The sequence below is a fragment of the Juglans regia genome, chromosome 3, assembly GCF_001411555.2.
Source record: "Juglans regia cultivar Chandler chromosome 3, Walnut 2.0, whole genome shotgun sequence".
NCBI lineage: Eukaryota > Viridiplantae > Streptophyta > Magnoliopsida > Fagales > Juglandaceae > Juglans > Juglans regia.
The window spans coordinates 7,139,869-7,157,665 of record NC_049903.1 but is presented as its reverse complement, the minus strand read 5'-3'; the positions used below and the strand labels follow the sequence as shown (position 1 = coordinate 7,157,665).

Sequence of the window (17,797 nt, the reverse complement as noted above, 5' to 3'; positions counted from 1 at the left end):
TCATATGTTACCATCCAAGCACCATGATTGAAAGTCCTCGCCCCCCTCATACAATAAGTGGGTGCAATCTTATTGGGAAGTCCCTGTAGTCGCATTAGATTGATGTAATAAGCCAAATGTTGTGCAATCAATTTTAGTGTATTTCATGGCATCAGTTTTGATCAGATTGGAAAATCTACATATTTCAGGATCTTTTGGTTAAATCGAGATGAAATGGGAAGAGTTCAATCTCAACAGTGGGGTGGTTGATAAGAGAAAAGAAATTAGAGAAGAGGCTTATCTGGTTACTATTCAGGTTATTATCCAACTTATAGATGAGTTGTATTATGTATGCGAAAACCATATCTAATATAGTTGAAATGATCTTTGGACAAGTTAATATAGCAATTAAGATATTCTCTAATTATTTGACTGAGTTTGATGCTCCAATATACAGAGAGATAGACATAACATGAAATGAAATGTTGCAAGATGTATATGATGTCTTATTTTCTTTTTTGAGCAAGCTAATAATTTTATTAAAACTAAAAGGAAATACAAAAGAAAGGAGAGGGAATCCCCAACAAATAACCCAAACAAGTTAATATGGAGCAAGAAATAAAAACAAACAAATGGGAAATGGCTACATCCTATCAAAAAATAAATGAGTAGGAAGTCCTATAAAACACTCTGTTACAGTCAATACATCGCATATATCACATATGAATGAGAGCAAAAGAAGACAATAGGGCCAAAACATGAGTCCGTACTCCTGTTCCTTAATTAGGTCGAGGAAATGATTACCAAAAGATGGTTTTATCACGAAGGGATTGTAATACTGTGGATGAAACTAGAATGGATAATAGAGCACAATAGCTAAACTGTTTCAAAATGTCTGTCCTACAGATTTTTGGGCTAGGAAGTAAAAAGCGATATCTAGGGACTTCACACATTCAAGAACGAATCCCTGATATATTGATAGGACTGAATCAGTCCTGACACGAGCAAAATAACAAAAAACTTTCATCCATAGACCAGGATTTTACCCACCCTTCTACCTCAATTATTGGACGAGAAAAGTAATAACCAGTGTCCAAAACAAAATGCCTAGATTTAGAATTTTTTTTTTAACAGGGAGTCATACTTTTCTAATCAGCTTCCGTTCATTCCATGACAACCTTGGCCCCAAGAGCTTTCATCTTCTCAATTATTTGTTCACCTTCTTCTTTTGATACTCCTCTTTTGAAAACCGAAGGGGTCTTCTCCACCAAGTCTTTGGCTTCCTTGAGACCCAAATCGGTGAAACTCCTAACCTCCTTGATTACCTTGATCTTTGCAGCAGCTTCATAGGACTCAAGTTTCAATTCAAAAACAGTCTTTTCTGGTTGCTTCTCCTCCTTGGCTGCGGTTGGTGCCTTTCCTGTAATTCCAGCCAGCCCAGCAGCTCCTGGTTTCATGACCCCCACTGTTGGTGGTTCCTTCATTCCCATTTTTCTCATAATTATGGCTCCCAGCTGGCAAGCTTCAGCCAATGTGAGTCCTGAAACTTCATCTACAAGCCTAAAGACACGTTCAGTTGGAGGACTACGATGCTCTGTAGGATCGAAAGTAGCTGGGTCATAATCAGTAGGGAGCCTTCTCTGATCGATCTCCACTTCTTCCTCACTTTCCTCTTCAATTGCAGGTTGACTAAAGCTTCGGGTGAACCCATTGAAGTTAAAGGTATTTAGTCCTACCACAGCTTTTCTGGACAACCCATTAGGCACACTATGTCTTCTTAAAATGAAGCTCATTTTCAGGTTTATAATCTATTGATGGAAAATCAACCTCTAGGCTTTGAAATTTAACTAGACAACAATATGGTCTGGAATCCACAAAATGAACAGAAAGGATCAGAAGATTGTTAAATCATACATTCCTTCAATCGTGTTTCATATAACAGGAAATAATTAAAGATAAACTGGAAATGAAATTAAGCTTCAAAAGAAAAATAACAGGAAAAATATATTAATAGGTCTAAACCTGTCGAAGAGAAGATACAAAATTTTGGAAAAAAAGTAATGAAAAGCGGGGAGAAGAGAAACATGATAATTAGGATCCTTGAATTTTAAAGAATTAAAAATTTGAATGCATCAAAAGAAACATGATGATTAGGGTTGGATATATTTTTTCATCTAAAACTCAACAGAAATTGTTCCTATGAAAAGCAATCCTCAATCCTGAAGCAATTGAAATTCAAAAGAGTGGCAAAGTCTACGAAGGAGGAAATGGGCATATTGCCTAAAGCACTAAACAGATCGTACAGAAGAACACAAGAAACAAGATTTTAGCTCCAGAGAAGACCCTTAATCCATTAAACGCATAATTCTTTCTCCTGGACCAGATCATCCCTATAATGCAAAGTGGAAATATATTCCAGGAGGGACTACTGTCTTCCATACCAACTTTTCCAACAACAAACTACATCAACGACCTTTATGGATTTTTTTTTTCCCAAAACCCCCCTTTTAATAAAATCACCACTCAAAAGGATCACTTGATACTTCAAACAAAGCAGAATATTTTTTATTGATTCTCATCTACCCACCGCGCTTCCTAAAGCAAGTTTTTCTAAGATGCATATAGTCACATTCTACCACAATGGCTAAAATTTATGGACAGATGAGTTGTGCCCGTCACATAAATCTAATATAATAATGGCATAGGGCTAATACGCTCTCTCATTGCACGTGTGTAACTTAACATTGAAAAGAAATAATGATGGCATATACGTTATCAATCCACAAATTACCAAACTATGGCAACTAGTATTTCCTAATGCAAAATTTCCCAACATATTCAAGTTCCCAAAACAGCAGTTAGCTAGTACATCTGAGCTTCTCAGAACAAACACAAAAATAAAAAACAAACTAGTACAATCGAGCTGTCAACTTGGAAATTGATTTTCAAAGGAATTCCCACGTACTTGTTAAGTTACACAAACTTTTTCTGTAACTTATTTACAAAAGAGGAAAAAAAAATCGTTTGCTTATATGAGATGATGAAGGAAATGGGATTAAAGATTCATTTGCAACCTAAACGACTAAAAATTTCAGCCACTTAAGCCTCTTTTAATTACTTTTATCACATTTTCTCAGCAGCCAAACAGACAAAGCACAAAAGAAAGCAATAAAAATATAGCTTTTCAAGTTTCTGAGGGAGCCATTTCAGCATATGTGAATTAATCAAGAACAAGGGAAATTAGGGAAAAAAACATCGATTTCACATCATAGTTCAAAATGAGAGAAAGAGGAAGATAACCTTTGAGAGAAGAAGCCAAGCTCTAACACCCTAAACTGGCAAAAAGAACCAATTTTAAAAACTATATCCGCGCAAACATTCTAAATCTTCTGGTTCAGATTCTCTTCGAACTACAAAAGAAGCACAAATACCAAACACATACAAATAATCTTATGCAGAAATTATAGAAATGCTAAAGAGAATATTTACCCGAAGGAGCAGCTGAATCCCTGACCCGGAATTACGAAAGAAGTAGAAGAAAACAGCGCCGTCGAGGATGGTTCGTCGGAGGGCTTTTTTCTCTGATCGGCGATAGTCCAACTTGAATGTGTGTGCGTGTGTCAGTGTGCGAGCAGATTGCCGAGCTCCAGTTACTCTCAAATGGGGGACACTTTTTGTATTTCTTAAACGACGTCGTCCTTTGAGCATGGCAACCAATGGTCCAGTAGGACCAGTACTCTCAAATTCTCAATGATACCCTTTTATGTGCCCGACCCGAGTCAATAAATAGCGCGTCTTACACGCGCTCTCCTTGTTGCCGGCGTCGCAGTTTCTCTCTGAGAGTGAGAGAGAATGAAGAGCGATGGAAAGGTGGTGGTGGAGAAGGTGGGAGGGAGATCGACAGTGACGAGGTGCTTCTCAAAGTATCCCCTTAAATTCATCATTCCCAATAAGGTTCAGTACTTCTCCTTCTATCTACCATACGTGGGCAATCGGTTTTCATCACAGACAATCTGAACTGAGGGTGTTCGCATGCTCCTCCTTTTGCTTTTCCCTTAGGTGGGTCCCTCCAAAACCGATGCTGTTTGGATTTACAGCCTCACCTATGGTGGTGGCATTGTCTCCGTATGTTGCATTTCTTCTTCTTCTTCTTCCTCTCTCTCTCTCTCTCTCTGTATTACAAATAATCGGTCTATTTGCTTGTGGATTGTAATACTCTGAATGTTTCTATGTTATTGGGTTTAGGGTGATTCTATCTCGTGTGAATTAACCATTGGAGATGGTTGCGCCACTGTCCTCACAACCCAAGCTTCAACAAAGGTAGATTTCTTCAACCTCTCTCGATTTGATTTTCGATTGGTCAATATAAATTAATTTTATGTGTCTTCTTTGAATTTTCTTTTGGGTTAACGGGCTTTGAATTGTATGTAATTCTGGATTACGTGCTTCTAATAATTTCTACTCGGACGGGTCGGACCTCTGTGTGTTACTTTCGATTCTTGTTATATATGCACCTCTCGTCATGGTTTCGCTTTATGCTCCCATAGGTATACAAGAGTATGGGATCCAAGTGCTCTGAACAAGCGTTGGAGGTAAAAATCTTGCCTTAACAAAATTACATAAAATATTTATGTCACCGGCTACTACTTAATTAACTTACAAATATTATGTTCAAATGCTGAACTACTATGTCCTTGAGGAGGATTGGTTGTCTATTTGTATTTGGTCCCGTGGTTTTAAGTTGACAACTTTTTTGGAGTTCAAGAGATCCGAGGAATAAATGGCTGATCTTCTTCTTCTTGTTTTCAATGTTCCTCTTTATTTTGTTTTCTTTGTATATGTTTATGGTTCCATTAATCCATTTGCAAGGAGTTAGGTTATAGGAGATTTTCCTGTTGAAATCACGAGACGCCTTTTCTCAAAGATACAAAGACTTGATTAAGATTTCCTTTTGATTATTTGTATGAAAAATGATTTCAAAGTGATAATGGTGAATTAATGACATGAATAGGCAAGAATCGGGAGTGATGCTATTTTGGCCATTGTTCCAGACCCAGTGACATGTTTTTCCACGGCAAGATACTCTCAGAAACAGGTCTTTAGGGTGGTTTCAGACTCAAATTTGGTTATTGTTGATTGGATTACCAGTGGACGCCATGAAAGTGGAGAAAGATGGGATTTTGATCTTTATAAGAGCACCAACCGCATACTCTTAGAAGGTGATCTGCCTTTGTTTCTAGATACGGTAATGCTCGAGTTTGTTTTATTCTTAGTTGTTGCATTAATGTGCTGCTGCTTATTGAATGTACTGTTAGAAAGGAATTTATCTTTAATAAATGGGAGTTCTGGAAAGCTCTCGATTTATTTTTTGTTTTTCGGTTCTCTGTTCTGATGGCAGTGTTATGAAGAAGCCATGTGCTATTTTAGGGACAGTAGTGCAACCTAATCAACTTAGTTCTGCTATATTCATCACCATACACTATTTGTGATCTTTTCCCTACAGCTTTTTTTTACTGACTCTCCATGTCTTTGCAGATATATATTCACTCATAAAAAAAATGTCTTCCCAGTATTTCCTCCTCCTTTGAATCTCCAACTTGCTCCAATACGTTACAAGCTGGTGCCATGTTTATGTCCTCTATTTTCATTTTTGCGCAACCCAGATTTTGAGTCAAATCTTTGGTGATTTCATTTTATTCTTATTTCAGAAGAACCGAAAATTTCATAGTTAATTTGTCATCTTGTTATGCTTTTTAAGTCTTTTTTTATAAGTATACTTTTGGCATAGCCCAAGTACTGTTATGTTTTTTAAGTCTTGGAATGTGATTTTTTGCATGATGCACCTGGAGATTCTAGTTTCTTTTCCTAGGACTTCATCTCACCTGTTTTAGTGTTCTGGAACAGGTGCTTCTAGAGCGAGGAAGCATTGCCTCAATTGCAGAACGCATGCAGGACTACCAAGTCATTGCAATGGTTGTTCTCTTTGGGTGAGTACTTTGTGATTGATAACTCATTTGCAGCTTAGTTATCCTGTACATTATGTATAATTCCTGTAATGATTTTCTAAACTTTAGTTATGTTAAAAAGGAGGTGAAAGAAATTTGAATAAATAAATCAATGTTAGACCTTGCAATTGCTACCTTGTAGGCCAAAGATGAAGCACATTCAGAACCAAGTTCAAGAAGATGTGAAGAAGATAATGTCTGAGCAGTTAATTATTCCTTCCACTTCCTTGGGCCACCAAATAATGAATAAATCTAAGCATTACTTGATGAAACCAAGCTTTGTTGCTTCTGCCAGTGTCTTTGGTCCAAAGGTAATTTTCTCAGTTGGTGCTACCAAAGCCGCCAATAAGTTTTTATGCTACACCTGCACATCCCATGTTTTCGTCAACCTTGAATGAGAATTTACAGCTTGCTTACAGAGCTAAGTAGTATGAAGTAATTATTTTCATAACCTAACTATACAAAAGTTATATGCTTACTAGCCACTCAATAATCTTTAGAACCACCTTCACTCTGTTTGCTACAGTTCAAGTCAACCTCAAAATTCTTGTAGTCCGACTAGCGTCTTAGTCTTGATTTATCTCAAAAGTTCATTAATTAATATATTAATCTGATTATATGTAAGTCAAATTTAGTGTATAAGATTCATTTTGTGAATGCTCCATGCATTTTTATGGACTCTTTTCAGGTGAACACAAATTTTCATGTGATGGATTTATGAAATTATTAACCACAACACAAGTATAAAAATACAATTAGTTTTTTCAGGAACCAAGTCAGTCAAGCTCGTCTCTTCATCCCCCGACAAGGTTTCCTATTTTTACGTTGAATTTTTGTCACAAGGATGCATAGATTGTTGTACTACTAGCCTGCATCAGTTGGGGGTTTGATATGACCTCTTGATATAAAAACAATTGCCCTCTCTGTAATGTCTGAATCACAAAACAGGAGTCTTTTTAACTCCTGACGATCTCTCTCTCTATGTAGCTCATTAATCAGGGTGAAACTATATGTTAACTGATCTCTCTCTCTTTCTCTCTCTCTATAATTTGTAACACAAACGTCAAGGGATCTTGAACCCATGACTTCATCTGCCCCTCTATTTTTTGAAGGGGATGAGGTGTCATATGAGCTAGAGCTCAATAACACTACATTAATCCAGCTCTCAAAGTATCCCTGTACTCCCTTCACCCCTTCGAGCTTTGGGTTATGCTTTTTTTTGTTTTTTTCATAAGTTGGCTATGTATTTGAAGATCCAATTTAGAGTTTGCTTACGTTTTCATAGACATTTAACAGAAATATTATATAAGCTTCATATTGCTTGGCTATCTAAGTTCAATGCTAACCAGTGGTTGTGTGTGAGAGTGTGCAGGGAATAGGTGTCGTTGTCCGTATAGCTGCCATGACAACTGAATCTGTTTATAAATTTCTGCAACAACAATTGGCTAGCATGGAGCCATTGCTTGGGGTGTCACCATATAGATAAACATGCAGGAGAATGTGTTTTGTAACAGAGGTAGTTGTCAGTGGTGCTTAAGCTTTGCCTCTATTGTAAGTAAAGCATATGGTTCCATTCTTCTATGGATGTCTACCTTTTGCCAATTTTTTTGGTGGCTACAGTATGTACTATGTATTACCTCATAGATCCTGTTTCCCTATTCCTTCACAAATTTTAGATGTTTAAGGCTCCGGTATGTGGAGAAAACAATGCAGGCCACCATCGCAAAGAGGCCGTGCTGGAAAATGGGTAGACAAGTAGAGCTCCTTCATCAATTTGCTAGGATGATGGGTTACTACTAGATTTGGAATAAATGGGGGACTTTTAATTACTATCTTTACAAATGTGCTACGCAAAAATATGCTTCTTTCTTTCGACTGTCGCCTCTAATTCATAAGCGCATAGGTGCATGACTTTTACAGGCGAATGCTAATTCATCTTCCATTTCCATACGCCTGGTTTGTTTGTTTTTTAAAATTTTGAATTCAAAGTGATCCAACTACCATGAATAATATGTAACCGGTTAGTAATTTTAGCGTCTTATAGTCCACGGTGGGGAAAAAAGAAAAGAAAAACTATATTGCTGAAGACACATCTTGCCATTTCAGTCCCTACTTAAAAATAATTTTTCCTATTATCATTTTGACGACCGATAATAGACCTCATGGAGAGGATTCTAGCCTAATTTGAATTTGTTTTTCCCTACCATGAGCTTTCAGGTTCAGAAAATGATAACTCGTTAATTACCTCATCATCATGTCAAACACAGTCGATTCCCCATGCCCAAAGGCCCCTAACATTTACAAGCGCCTTGCTCATTCAACAAACATGATCTAACATATACATCATCCACAGTTCAAATGCTCAAGTTTCTGATATATCAAGTATACTCCTTTCATGCAACAATTCACCATAAAAATGATGCCCGAAAAACAAGCATTAACAATTTGAGATCAAAATTGAGCCTTGAATTTCCCATTCAGGTTCAAAAAGGTCTTCACTTGCAGATAAACAACCATAATTGAATATCAAGGGGCATCACAGCTCAAGGATAAAATGCACAACATATATTTGAAGTAATAGAATCAGTCCTGACATATTTCAGATATCCCAAAACCTCTAATCCATGGTTGAAATGTGTGTATGGATTAGAGGTTCTGCTTCAAAACTAAAATGAAATCTCGCAAGGCGCATGAAATGTTCTTCCGCGGCATATAGCTTCTAGGTTTTCTCCAGCATAAGAACATAGTGGTGATACCTCCACACCTGCGAACAAAATCATCCAACATAAAAACAAATGTGGTATGGCTACTACCTAAACAAAAAATTTTTTTCCTTTTCTAAGGAGTCAGAAGAACTATGGCACCGTCCTCTCTCTTTTACTTATTTATTCTCTTTGTTTTAGCATTTAATAACACTTGGTATGATTCAATTGAACTACAGAAATGCATACAAAACAAAGCTTGAAATTACCAGTTGCATATAAGGGTACCGAATGTGTTAAGAAGCCACCTGCAGCAACTACCCAACGACTATGGAGCCGGAGAACAAGAAGCCTAGCACTATCCGGGGTGTCAAAATTTGACCCGTTGGCATTTTTTACAGGTGCAAACTCCTCTTCCCGTATTACCTGGATATTGGGCCAAACATTTTTCTAATTTTTAATAAACAGAAGAAATATAAGTGCCGGGATTAACTTAACTGAAAAAACAAAAGTAACCTCAAAAAGTGCAGTTGAAGGAGCATAAGGAAATGCATCAAAAATAAACTGCTCTAGTTTTAATCCCATCGTATGTCCATGTATAGAAGGAATTTTCTTCTCAGCAAGATGGTAACTGCAGTCACAAAGCATGTGAACATTAACATCATGTAACAGTTAGAAACTATAGATGGAGAGCTATAGATGTAAGAGGCTAATGATGTATTACAACATAAAACAAATTTCAGACTGAGAACTAGCATTCTGCTTTGTGGTGTCACAATATGAGTTAACAGTAATGTGCCATGCAACTATATTCTATTCATTTTTTTTTCTGTGCTGACATATCCAACTTCTGGATAGATTCAAAAAAGATGTTCCAAGACACAGAAGCTAGCTCATGTTCTTCCTCTACTTGTACTACTTATAGGCATCCAAGGACCCTCAGCCTTGTATTATAAAACCTATAAATTTAATGTCGATCACTCTTCTTTATCCCAGGGATATGAAAAAGAGCACCGCACTGCGTTACAAGGATGAGGGAGTAAAGGGTAATCTATACATAATGAATGGTTCAATCAGCATTACTTGAAAGTTAAACACAGCTTATGTAAATATAGGCCAAAACTCTGTTCTAATAGAAAAATAAGCATTTTATATTAGGAGCAAGATAAACACATCGGCTAGATTAATGTTATAAACTACTCGGAATCCCTGACAGTACATGGCACTAATTGATAATTTGATGGCTAGGCATCATGAAAATAAACTTTGTAACTGTTTTTTTTTTATAAGTAAAACTTTTGTAACTGTTTTGCATTGTCAGATTATGGAAATAAAGATGAATTCAGCCAACCTAGATTAAATTCAGAGAGAGAGAGAGAGAGAGAGAGAGGGCATCACTAACATGCTGTCTTTCTCAAGGCCATTTGCCACTTGGTTTAGAAAATCCAAGCTAAACATGTGTAAGCACACCTGAAAAGTGTAGAGTGACAGAACCAACAATGACAAAAACTATACAAAAAGACAAAACAGTTAACAATGCAACCTGGTTTTTTTATTAGTACAATTAACAATGCAACCATATCCATTAAAGCACAAGGCAAGTCAAAACGCTCAGCAAACTATGGTGCTCCAAGGTACCCATAATAATTTTCATTAAAAACATTGAGAAGGAAGCCAAGCACGTTGGTATTAAACATAAATCTGCTTTTTTATGTGGAAAATTAACAAAACAGCTTACAAAATTCACAGCTTATAGAGCATAATGATTGCAAGTATACCTATTTGACCTTTTATATTCTTCTTTTTTTTTTTTTTTTTTTTTTGGGTTTGTAAGGTTGGATGGGAGGGGGGCAGATCTGAGAGTCTACCATATAGGGATGAGATTGTGTCAACCAAATATAGGGGCAATAAGTATTTCCGACATGGGAAAGAGAAGTTTTCAGAATATAAGCGGGCTAGCACGTGTCAACAGCCAATGGAAATGAAGGGGAGGATGGCATTGCAATAGTTGCATGAATCACAATTTTCATGAGAAATTCTAAGAGTCCAGGATTTCAAAGGTGTCATCTGCATGAAGTTGGGACAAGATATTAAAAAAAATGAAATTCCATATGCATAATATCGTGTTGTAACCAAACAATACTAGATCAAACAAGGTGGCAACAGGCATTACATTACTCCAACAAAATCGAAGACGTCCAGTCTGCTGATTTATTGCAGAAGCCAGTGATGAGTCTAACTCACTATATTCAACTACAGTAAGAGGTCCACCTTTACCGCGCCTCACAAACACACCAACCTTTTCTTGGGGATATGCCTGTAACCGAATAACTCCAGGAATCAATATGTAATACTGCATCTAGAAGTTTATGGGGATAAACAGAATGATTACGTACAAAAATCAGCAATTGCAGAGAAGTAGCATTGTTCAAGTAAATGATTGAGTGCAGCCTAATCTATGCATTATCAATTGATTGCTTCTTCCCATCATCAAAACTAGGATTAACATGACATATTCATCTACGTTATATCCTTTTCCATACTTTATGTGTACATGACTGGAGCCCCTCTGCACTTTTAAAATTCTTTTGCATTGGTAATCAAAATGAGATGTGGAGCTAAGGCAGATCCATTCCCACCTATGATCTGTTAAAAGTATGAACCTCCATGTATGGCCACTTCTAAATTATTACCATTTTTTTTATAAGTACGAAAGTTTATTGATCCTCATATTTAGGCATAGCCCAAGTACACGTGGCATACAAGAGAGAAATACCTAATTACAGCCTCTAAATTATTACTATTTAGTGTTAATACGGTAATGTTAATATACAATTTATAATAAATAACAGCGCCTCAAAGCCTATAATAGTTTACTGAAGGCTAGAAAGCATAGACGTTCCTTGGGGAAGTGTCCCCATGCCCGACAACCTGATGGCAACAACATATGTAAGGCAGGCCTCCAGGATGGTTGAATACAGACGATGACGATAGGGATGCCAAATAAATTCAAACATGCATGAAGAAAATAGCAACTAGAGAGTACGAACACATGCAACTCCAAGAATTAGACTGATAAGTGACTCCAAATATTCATATTCAGTTCATTTCACATTAGGGGAATAATAACTTCAATCAGCATAACACAACCAACAGAAGCTATAGCACAAACCAATTGAATGCCCCCTAAAAAATTTGGATTTTTGGATAAGAAGATAGTTTGAGCATGAACCCTGATATGCATCTTTTAAAAAAACAGTTACCTTACGAACAACTTTTGCAGCAGCAGCTACACCTTTATCAATGAAATAACCCAAGAAAGTAGGATCAGCTACACGGACCTGCTTTCAAAACTCTAATTATTATGTGATCCAATAATTAAAAAAAAAAACAGGGTACTTCAACAAAGCAGAAAGTTAAAGAAAATGAAATTGACCAGTGCATTGTCAACTCCATAGCAATCCAAGTATTTAATCCCTCTCGTGGCCATATCTTCTAACAATCTTGAAGATTTTAGAGCTGATCGACAATTTAGGTGTCCAATTGAACCAACAAGTGTTGTCCAAACAATAGGGAGACAAAGAGAAGTCAAAATCAATAGTTGAATCAGCGTGTTAAGAATAGATTTTAGGAAAAAGATACCTGAATATACTCCTCCATTCCCATCTGGAGCCTTAGACACCTGGCTTAAAAAATAAAACTCATGTAACCACCATATAGGCAGAATGGATAAGTAACATATTAAAATTACAAAAAATGGAAATAATTCTAATAACTGTCTACATATATTAAATGAATCAACAGATCACACTTATTTCTATCCAAAATTTAAAGGTGAAATTCTCTTCAGCTTTTTGGGATTGCTTAGATGAATTGTTGGACAGAGCAATTGGGCATGGTTCAGTTCCATTCAATATCTAAGTTTGTGTTATTGCACTATAATAGACCGGTATGCAACATTATATAGCATCCTTAAAATCAAGACACATTGTTGCAATGACTCTATCCTAATTCTATAATATGTTGGAGATATAGCGATCAGTCTGCATATTAGAGTTTAAACTGTCAGACTGGTGGATCTACAAATCAAAGCCTGGATGACCTTTTCCCTCTCAGTCTACTTTTTATTGTTTCTTTTCTAATTGAACCTGTTGCATTCTGAATTACTAAGTTGTGCTGAAATTATCAAGTTTAGAAAGACTGCCTATATTAGACCAGCTGTAACACATCTAAATCATGGAATGACATAACTTTATCCACAACCAAGTAAATTTAGCTTTACTGCATTCTTTTTCTTTTTAACAAGTAAAATTAGCTTTATTGCATTCTTCAGCTCTCTAAATTTGATTTTTTTATGATAATGATGATGATAATGATGAAGAAGTCGTACTTTGTATGGAGTCTCCATAATAAATCTACCATCTTTTGAAACACAAGGTATGGTGCCTTGCTGAAAGAAGGTGACCTGCATCAAAAGGTGTAAATTCAATTTAAGCAGAGAAACCTACAACCCCTCCCACCTTGTCCAAGAAAAAAAATAAAAATAATAGAATAACGACCAAGTCTTACTTGATCAGCTTCTAGACCAAAGAATTTATGACTTTCAAAAAATTTGCGTGTGGCATCATCGGTAAATGGACTGGTCATTATATACCAATGTAGTTGCACTGATCCAGCAGAAGCTGCAAGTATTATCATAATAGAATGTCAATTGATGTGTTAACTGAACAGAAAATAGATAAATGAACATCGAACATACCCAGAAAGGATATAGGGTTTTCTGTTGTTTAACTAAAATTTCAGGGGAGAGAGAGAGAGAGAGAGCCTTACCCTCACTTGTAGCTTGGGCAGCGAGTCTTTGAACACATAAAATCCGCTCAGCTTGAAGCTGAAAAAGTGATTTGCCAGATGGAAGCCCAATGTCTAAAATCAAAGTAAAAGTAAGAAGAAAAAGGTTAAAAATTAAAATAACAGAACCATCTACTGTAAAACTAATTAAACTATCATATGGAAGTATCAAGATCTGGGAAAAAATATTAAGAATCACAAAATTCAGAAAAGATAAGAACTGCCCTAAAGCTCCTTACAGAAAACAACTATAAGGCTCACATATATCATGTTCAGAGAAGGAATATTATTTTAAAAGATATTAACATATATCATAATACAATTAAAGGTAAATAGAAAAGTTGAAAAGAATCTTACAGCTTGCATAAAAAATACTAACCACCCAAAATTCTTTATTAAACAACCATAAGGCTTATCCATACTATACTGTGTTTGCACACTCTCCACGATTCCTCATCATAAAAAATAAAATATATATAAAAAAAACACACAGGATGAACAAGTCTTATGGTTTAAAAAGCACAAAATACTAGACAGTTAAGATATTGACCGACCATAACAACTGTACTGAACCTAAAATTTCAGCCGGTAAGATTGAAGCTCAAAGTTATCTGACAATCAATTGTTGGGAAGTTAGAGGAATCATTGCTCGATCAAGAAGTCATTTATTTCAACGTGAAAGCACTACGAGGATAAACTGAAGGTTAAAGACATAATTCAAGCCATCGACTAAAGCAAAAGGCATATTAGGAAATTCAAATAATTTATTCCATCAACTATTCAAACTGTACAGCATTTGGAGACATAACAGAACAGAATACAAGACAAATAATATGTTATGGAGGGCGTATTACTTCCCTAATTGTTTGATCAACAAGAAGACCTTATATCTTAGCATGCACACCTAGCATGCTCTAACCATTTCAGTTTAACAACTCTTCTGATTGGTAGCAGAGGACATGGAGATACAGGGTGTTCATCCCCATATTTCTTCTGTTTAAAGTTCCACACCATCCCTTTAGATTATACATGACAGCAAAAGAAACTTGCATGACAGAAAATTGTCTACTCACTGAAACACCCTTTTGGATCTGAACTTCCGAGCCTAGTTCCCTGCATGTATATTTAAATCACAAGAAAACATGCGTATATTAGATGAATGAGAGAGAGAGAGAGAGAGAGAGAGAGAGAGACCAGAAGATATGGCTCAAGTAAAACTATGGATGACACTAAATAATTTGCAGAGCAAACCACGCCATGGAGGCAGTGTAACAAGCATCTTGATATCGTCTAAAGGATTAAATACACCCATTTTCCAAAACTAAATTATCTTGATGGACCTATCAACCCCTCTGTGTAATCTTGAGCCAGCAATAATGCTAACACGTGCCCATTATCAAGGAAAAAATAAGGAGGGGGTGATTACAAGATTTTAGGATCTTTTTTCTTTTAGAAATAATCAAAGATTTAATTAAAAACCACAAAAGGAGAAAATACTTTAAGATATCTGCACTGCCATACACTTAAACCTACCATTAAGGCCATTGTGATACATTCAATACCCGTAAACCATCTTGCATGCAGTGTTTACTCACAACCAATCAAAGTAACTTCTTATGGCAGTTCAAGAACACCGTACACTATAGTCTATAAGTCCTCAATAAGTCCTTCTAGTTCTCATGTAACACAGTTTCAACCAACCATTAAGAGGGGTAGAACTACAAGGACTCAATCCAGTTCCTCGGCCTTTCTCATCAGGAAATTGTGTGGAGTTTCCTAAAGAACTATGTTTGCAATTATTTAATCCATATGTTCCTATTGTTTCAAGGAAAATTATTTTTGCAAAAATATTTATTGATAAAGCTAATTGAGGGTACATCATTAACCCTAACCAAAAAAATGAAGGGAAAAAAGGGTCTATGATAAGTTTTATGTTAAATAATCTGTGATTCTGTATGAAGCCAGAAAGCCAAAAGGAAACTTACTATTAGCATACAAATCAATATGAGAAAGACATTGTCCAATATTTTTATTTTTTTTTATAAGTCCAATATTACTTGATGACTGAGGAAGGAGGAGATGATGGGGGCACAAATGTGATCTTTCTATGTCTTTGAGATTAAAATCTTAAAGTCCCATAAAAACAATTTACATTCAATCATTTTTCTTTCCAGCTATATTTGTCTAAATAGTTATCTTATCTTGTAGTTATAGTTATAGAAAATGGATAAAATACAAAAATAAATAAAACCTCCCAAACATTTTGTTCGTAAACAAAAACATGGGAAAACAATATAACATTCCCGAAAGTGTTCTATTATAATGTTGGGGCCTAAGTGCTTTCAGTATCAAATTTGATGATCTTGAAAAGGATACCCCCGAATTAATTTCCATTTTCCATAATAGCTTCCAACTAAGAAGATTGTGGAATCCTATAAAGCAACTTTGTCACAAATAATGATTATTCACGAAAAAGCTACAATCACTGCTTACTAATGAGAAAAGTTCATAAGCGAACGTTCGGAAAAGAATGTAATACTAACCATAACGTGAGAAGGAAGAGAGAGAGAGAGAGAGAGAGAGAGAGATTATCCACGGAAAGGTTGACACTTTTACATTATTAGTAAACATAGATATCATTAAATTGTTTTGAGTGGATAAACTCCAAAAAGCAGCATCATAAAAGAATTATGGTTAGAGAGAGACTGAGAGATTACTCCACTTAAGCATAATTATTAAATAATCAATTCGTTTCACTATAAAGTTGCACATAAACTTAAAGGCGATCTACAGTAAAACTCGGCGCATCAAGTATGTCATACGGTTCGACAAATTAAAACACAGAGAGAGAGAGAGAGAGAGAGAGAGAGCGAGTAATAACAGGAACACCTGGCCACCAGATAAAAGCAAGACGGCCAATTTTCCGTCCGAGATGGCCTTCAAACCCATCTTCCACCATCGCTCTCTCTGTTCAAGTGTTCGTTCCTCCACCGTCGAGACACTGCTCTCCGGCACGGGCTCTATCGCCGCTGCTGGTAGCCCTAAAACCTCAAATAAAAGCATGTAATTCACATATCAAAGGTATCAGAACAGCACTATAAGTGCATACCCATGCATGCATTTATATACGTATTACAACTTTATCTAAAGAGAGGTGAGAGAGATTCGAACCTTGAGATTGAACCGAGCATCTAATGATCCGATCGATCCTTGGAAGATCCAAGTTCTGAAGAAAGCATCCTCAATTAGAACAAATTCATATCTCAAAGGCACTGTTAAAAAATAATTTTTTAATCACAAAATAAATTAACTTGTGACAAAAAAAACAGCGATTCAGTTAATTCGCGGGGGATGACAACGATTTGATGAAAAATCTATAGAATTCACCAAAAACTCGTCACTAAGCGCCTGTTTGGAAATTCTGAAAATATAGACAAACAAAAATAAACGAAGAGTTCCGAATTACGAATGTCCCGTTGTTTGGCGCCAGAGAAGCAAAATCTCGACGCCGCCGTTAAGCTTGATCGTTCCAAGACGCTAATATTCTTTACGTTGGTTCGTCATCCTTGTCATGAACCAAACATGAAAGGGCAGCAGAACAGAGAAGATAGCACAAACAAAACAACGAAGAGAGAGAGATCCAGAGGAGGAGGATGAAATGACCTCGATTTCCTTGACGAGAAGGTCGCGTTCCTCAGGAGAGAGCTCGTCCCAGAGGGCAAAAGCGTCCTCCTGGCCGTAGTCCTTGAGCCTCTCCAGCAGAGCCTGCGGTGGCGACGTTGCGTAGTTGTTGCTCTCAATCCCCACCACACCCTGTGGTTCCCTCATTCTCTGTCTCTCGGTGAAGCCTACAGATCTCTCTCTCTCTCTCTCTGAGTCTCAGACTTTTGCTTTGATTGCTTGCTTCGATTTGAATTGCTGTGGACGGTGGTTGAGAGAGAGAGAGCTTATAGAGAGCGAGAGCCAGAGAGGAACTGTGGCGAGGAAGACAAGAATCAATCAGTGCGTGTAACCACCTACAGTCACGCTGCAAATCACGGAAATGGCCTCCGTTTGGTTTTTTAATTACTAGATCTTGCCACTTCCTACTTCCTAGTTCCTTCCTTGTTCCGATTTCCGAAGCCTTCCCTGTTTCTACAACTTTCATCTATACATTCAGCCCCCCCAAAAAAATGTAGCACGTATACCGTTTTTTCTTTCAAAAAATTCTGCCAGCTCTAGCATCTGCATCACATAACATATTTATTAAAAAAATAATAATAA

General features: G+C 36.6%; 3 protein-coding genes across 5 annotated transcripts; 1 reads left to right on the top strand and 2 right to left on the bottom strand.

Annotated features, from left to right (window-relative positions):
- Window positions 1-902: 902 nt before the first annotated feature.
- On the bottom strand, window positions 903-3,648 carry LOC108996255 (50S ribosomal protein L7/L12-like). Its single transcript, XM_018972021.2, has 2 exons — window positions 3,469-3,648; window positions 903-1,843 (listed from the first exon to the last, which is right to left on the bottom strand). The coding sequence occupies exon 2, from the start codon at window positions 1,770-1,772 to the stop codon at window positions 1,143-1,145; it is 630 nt and encodes a 209-aa protein (XP_018827566.1). The 5' UTR covers window positions 1,773-1,843; window positions 3,469-3,648; the 3' UTR covers window positions 903-1,142.
- An 86-nt stretch (window positions 3,649-3,734) lies between these two features.
- Window positions 3,735-7,826, top strand: LOC108996254 (urease accessory protein D). 2 transcript variants are annotated; one of them, XM_018972020.2, is made up of 8 exons: window positions 3,735-3,933; window positions 4,039-4,104; window positions 4,225-4,299; window positions 4,527-4,571; window positions 4,991-5,224; window positions 5,884-5,966; window positions 6,127-6,295; window positions 7,357-7,826. In XM_018972020.2, the coding sequence occupies exons 1-8, from the start codon at window positions 3,832-3,834 to the stop codon at window positions 7,468-7,470; spliced, it is 888 nt and encodes a 295-aa protein (XP_018827565.2). In that variant the 5' UTR covers window positions 3,735-3,831; the 3' UTR covers window positions 7,471-7,826. The 2 variants fall into 2 exon arrangements, with proteins under 2 accessions (XP_018827565.2, XP_035544536.1); XM_035688643.1 differs by lacking the exon at window positions 6,127-6,295.
- Window positions 7,827-8,300: 474 nt separating this feature from the next.
- LOC108996252 (UDP-N-acetylglucosamine diphosphorylase 2) lies at window positions 8,301-17,574 on the bottom strand. 2 transcript variants are annotated; one of them, XM_018972019.2, is made up of 16 exons: window positions 17,198-17,574; window positions 16,706-16,760; window positions 16,424-16,575; window positions 14,608-14,647; window positions 13,517-13,609; window positions 13,256-13,368; window positions 13,077-13,151; window positions 12,329-12,368; window positions 12,123-12,205; window positions 11,950-12,027; window positions 10,860-11,003; window positions 10,089-10,156; window positions 9,203-9,317; window positions 8,956-9,112; window positions 8,652-8,748; window positions 8,301-8,599 (listed from the first exon to the last, which is right to left on the bottom strand). In XM_018972019.2, coding segments are annotated over exons 1-16 (1,476 nt in total). In that variant the 5' UTR covers window positions 17,363-17,574; the 3' UTR covers window positions 8,301-8,598. The 2 variants fall into 2 exon arrangements, with proteins under 2 accessions (XP_018827564.1, XP_018827562.1); XM_018972017.2 differs by having other exon boundaries at window positions 8,301-8,748; window positions 17,198-17,573.
- Between the last annotated feature and the right edge of the window lie 223 nt (window positions 17,575-17,797).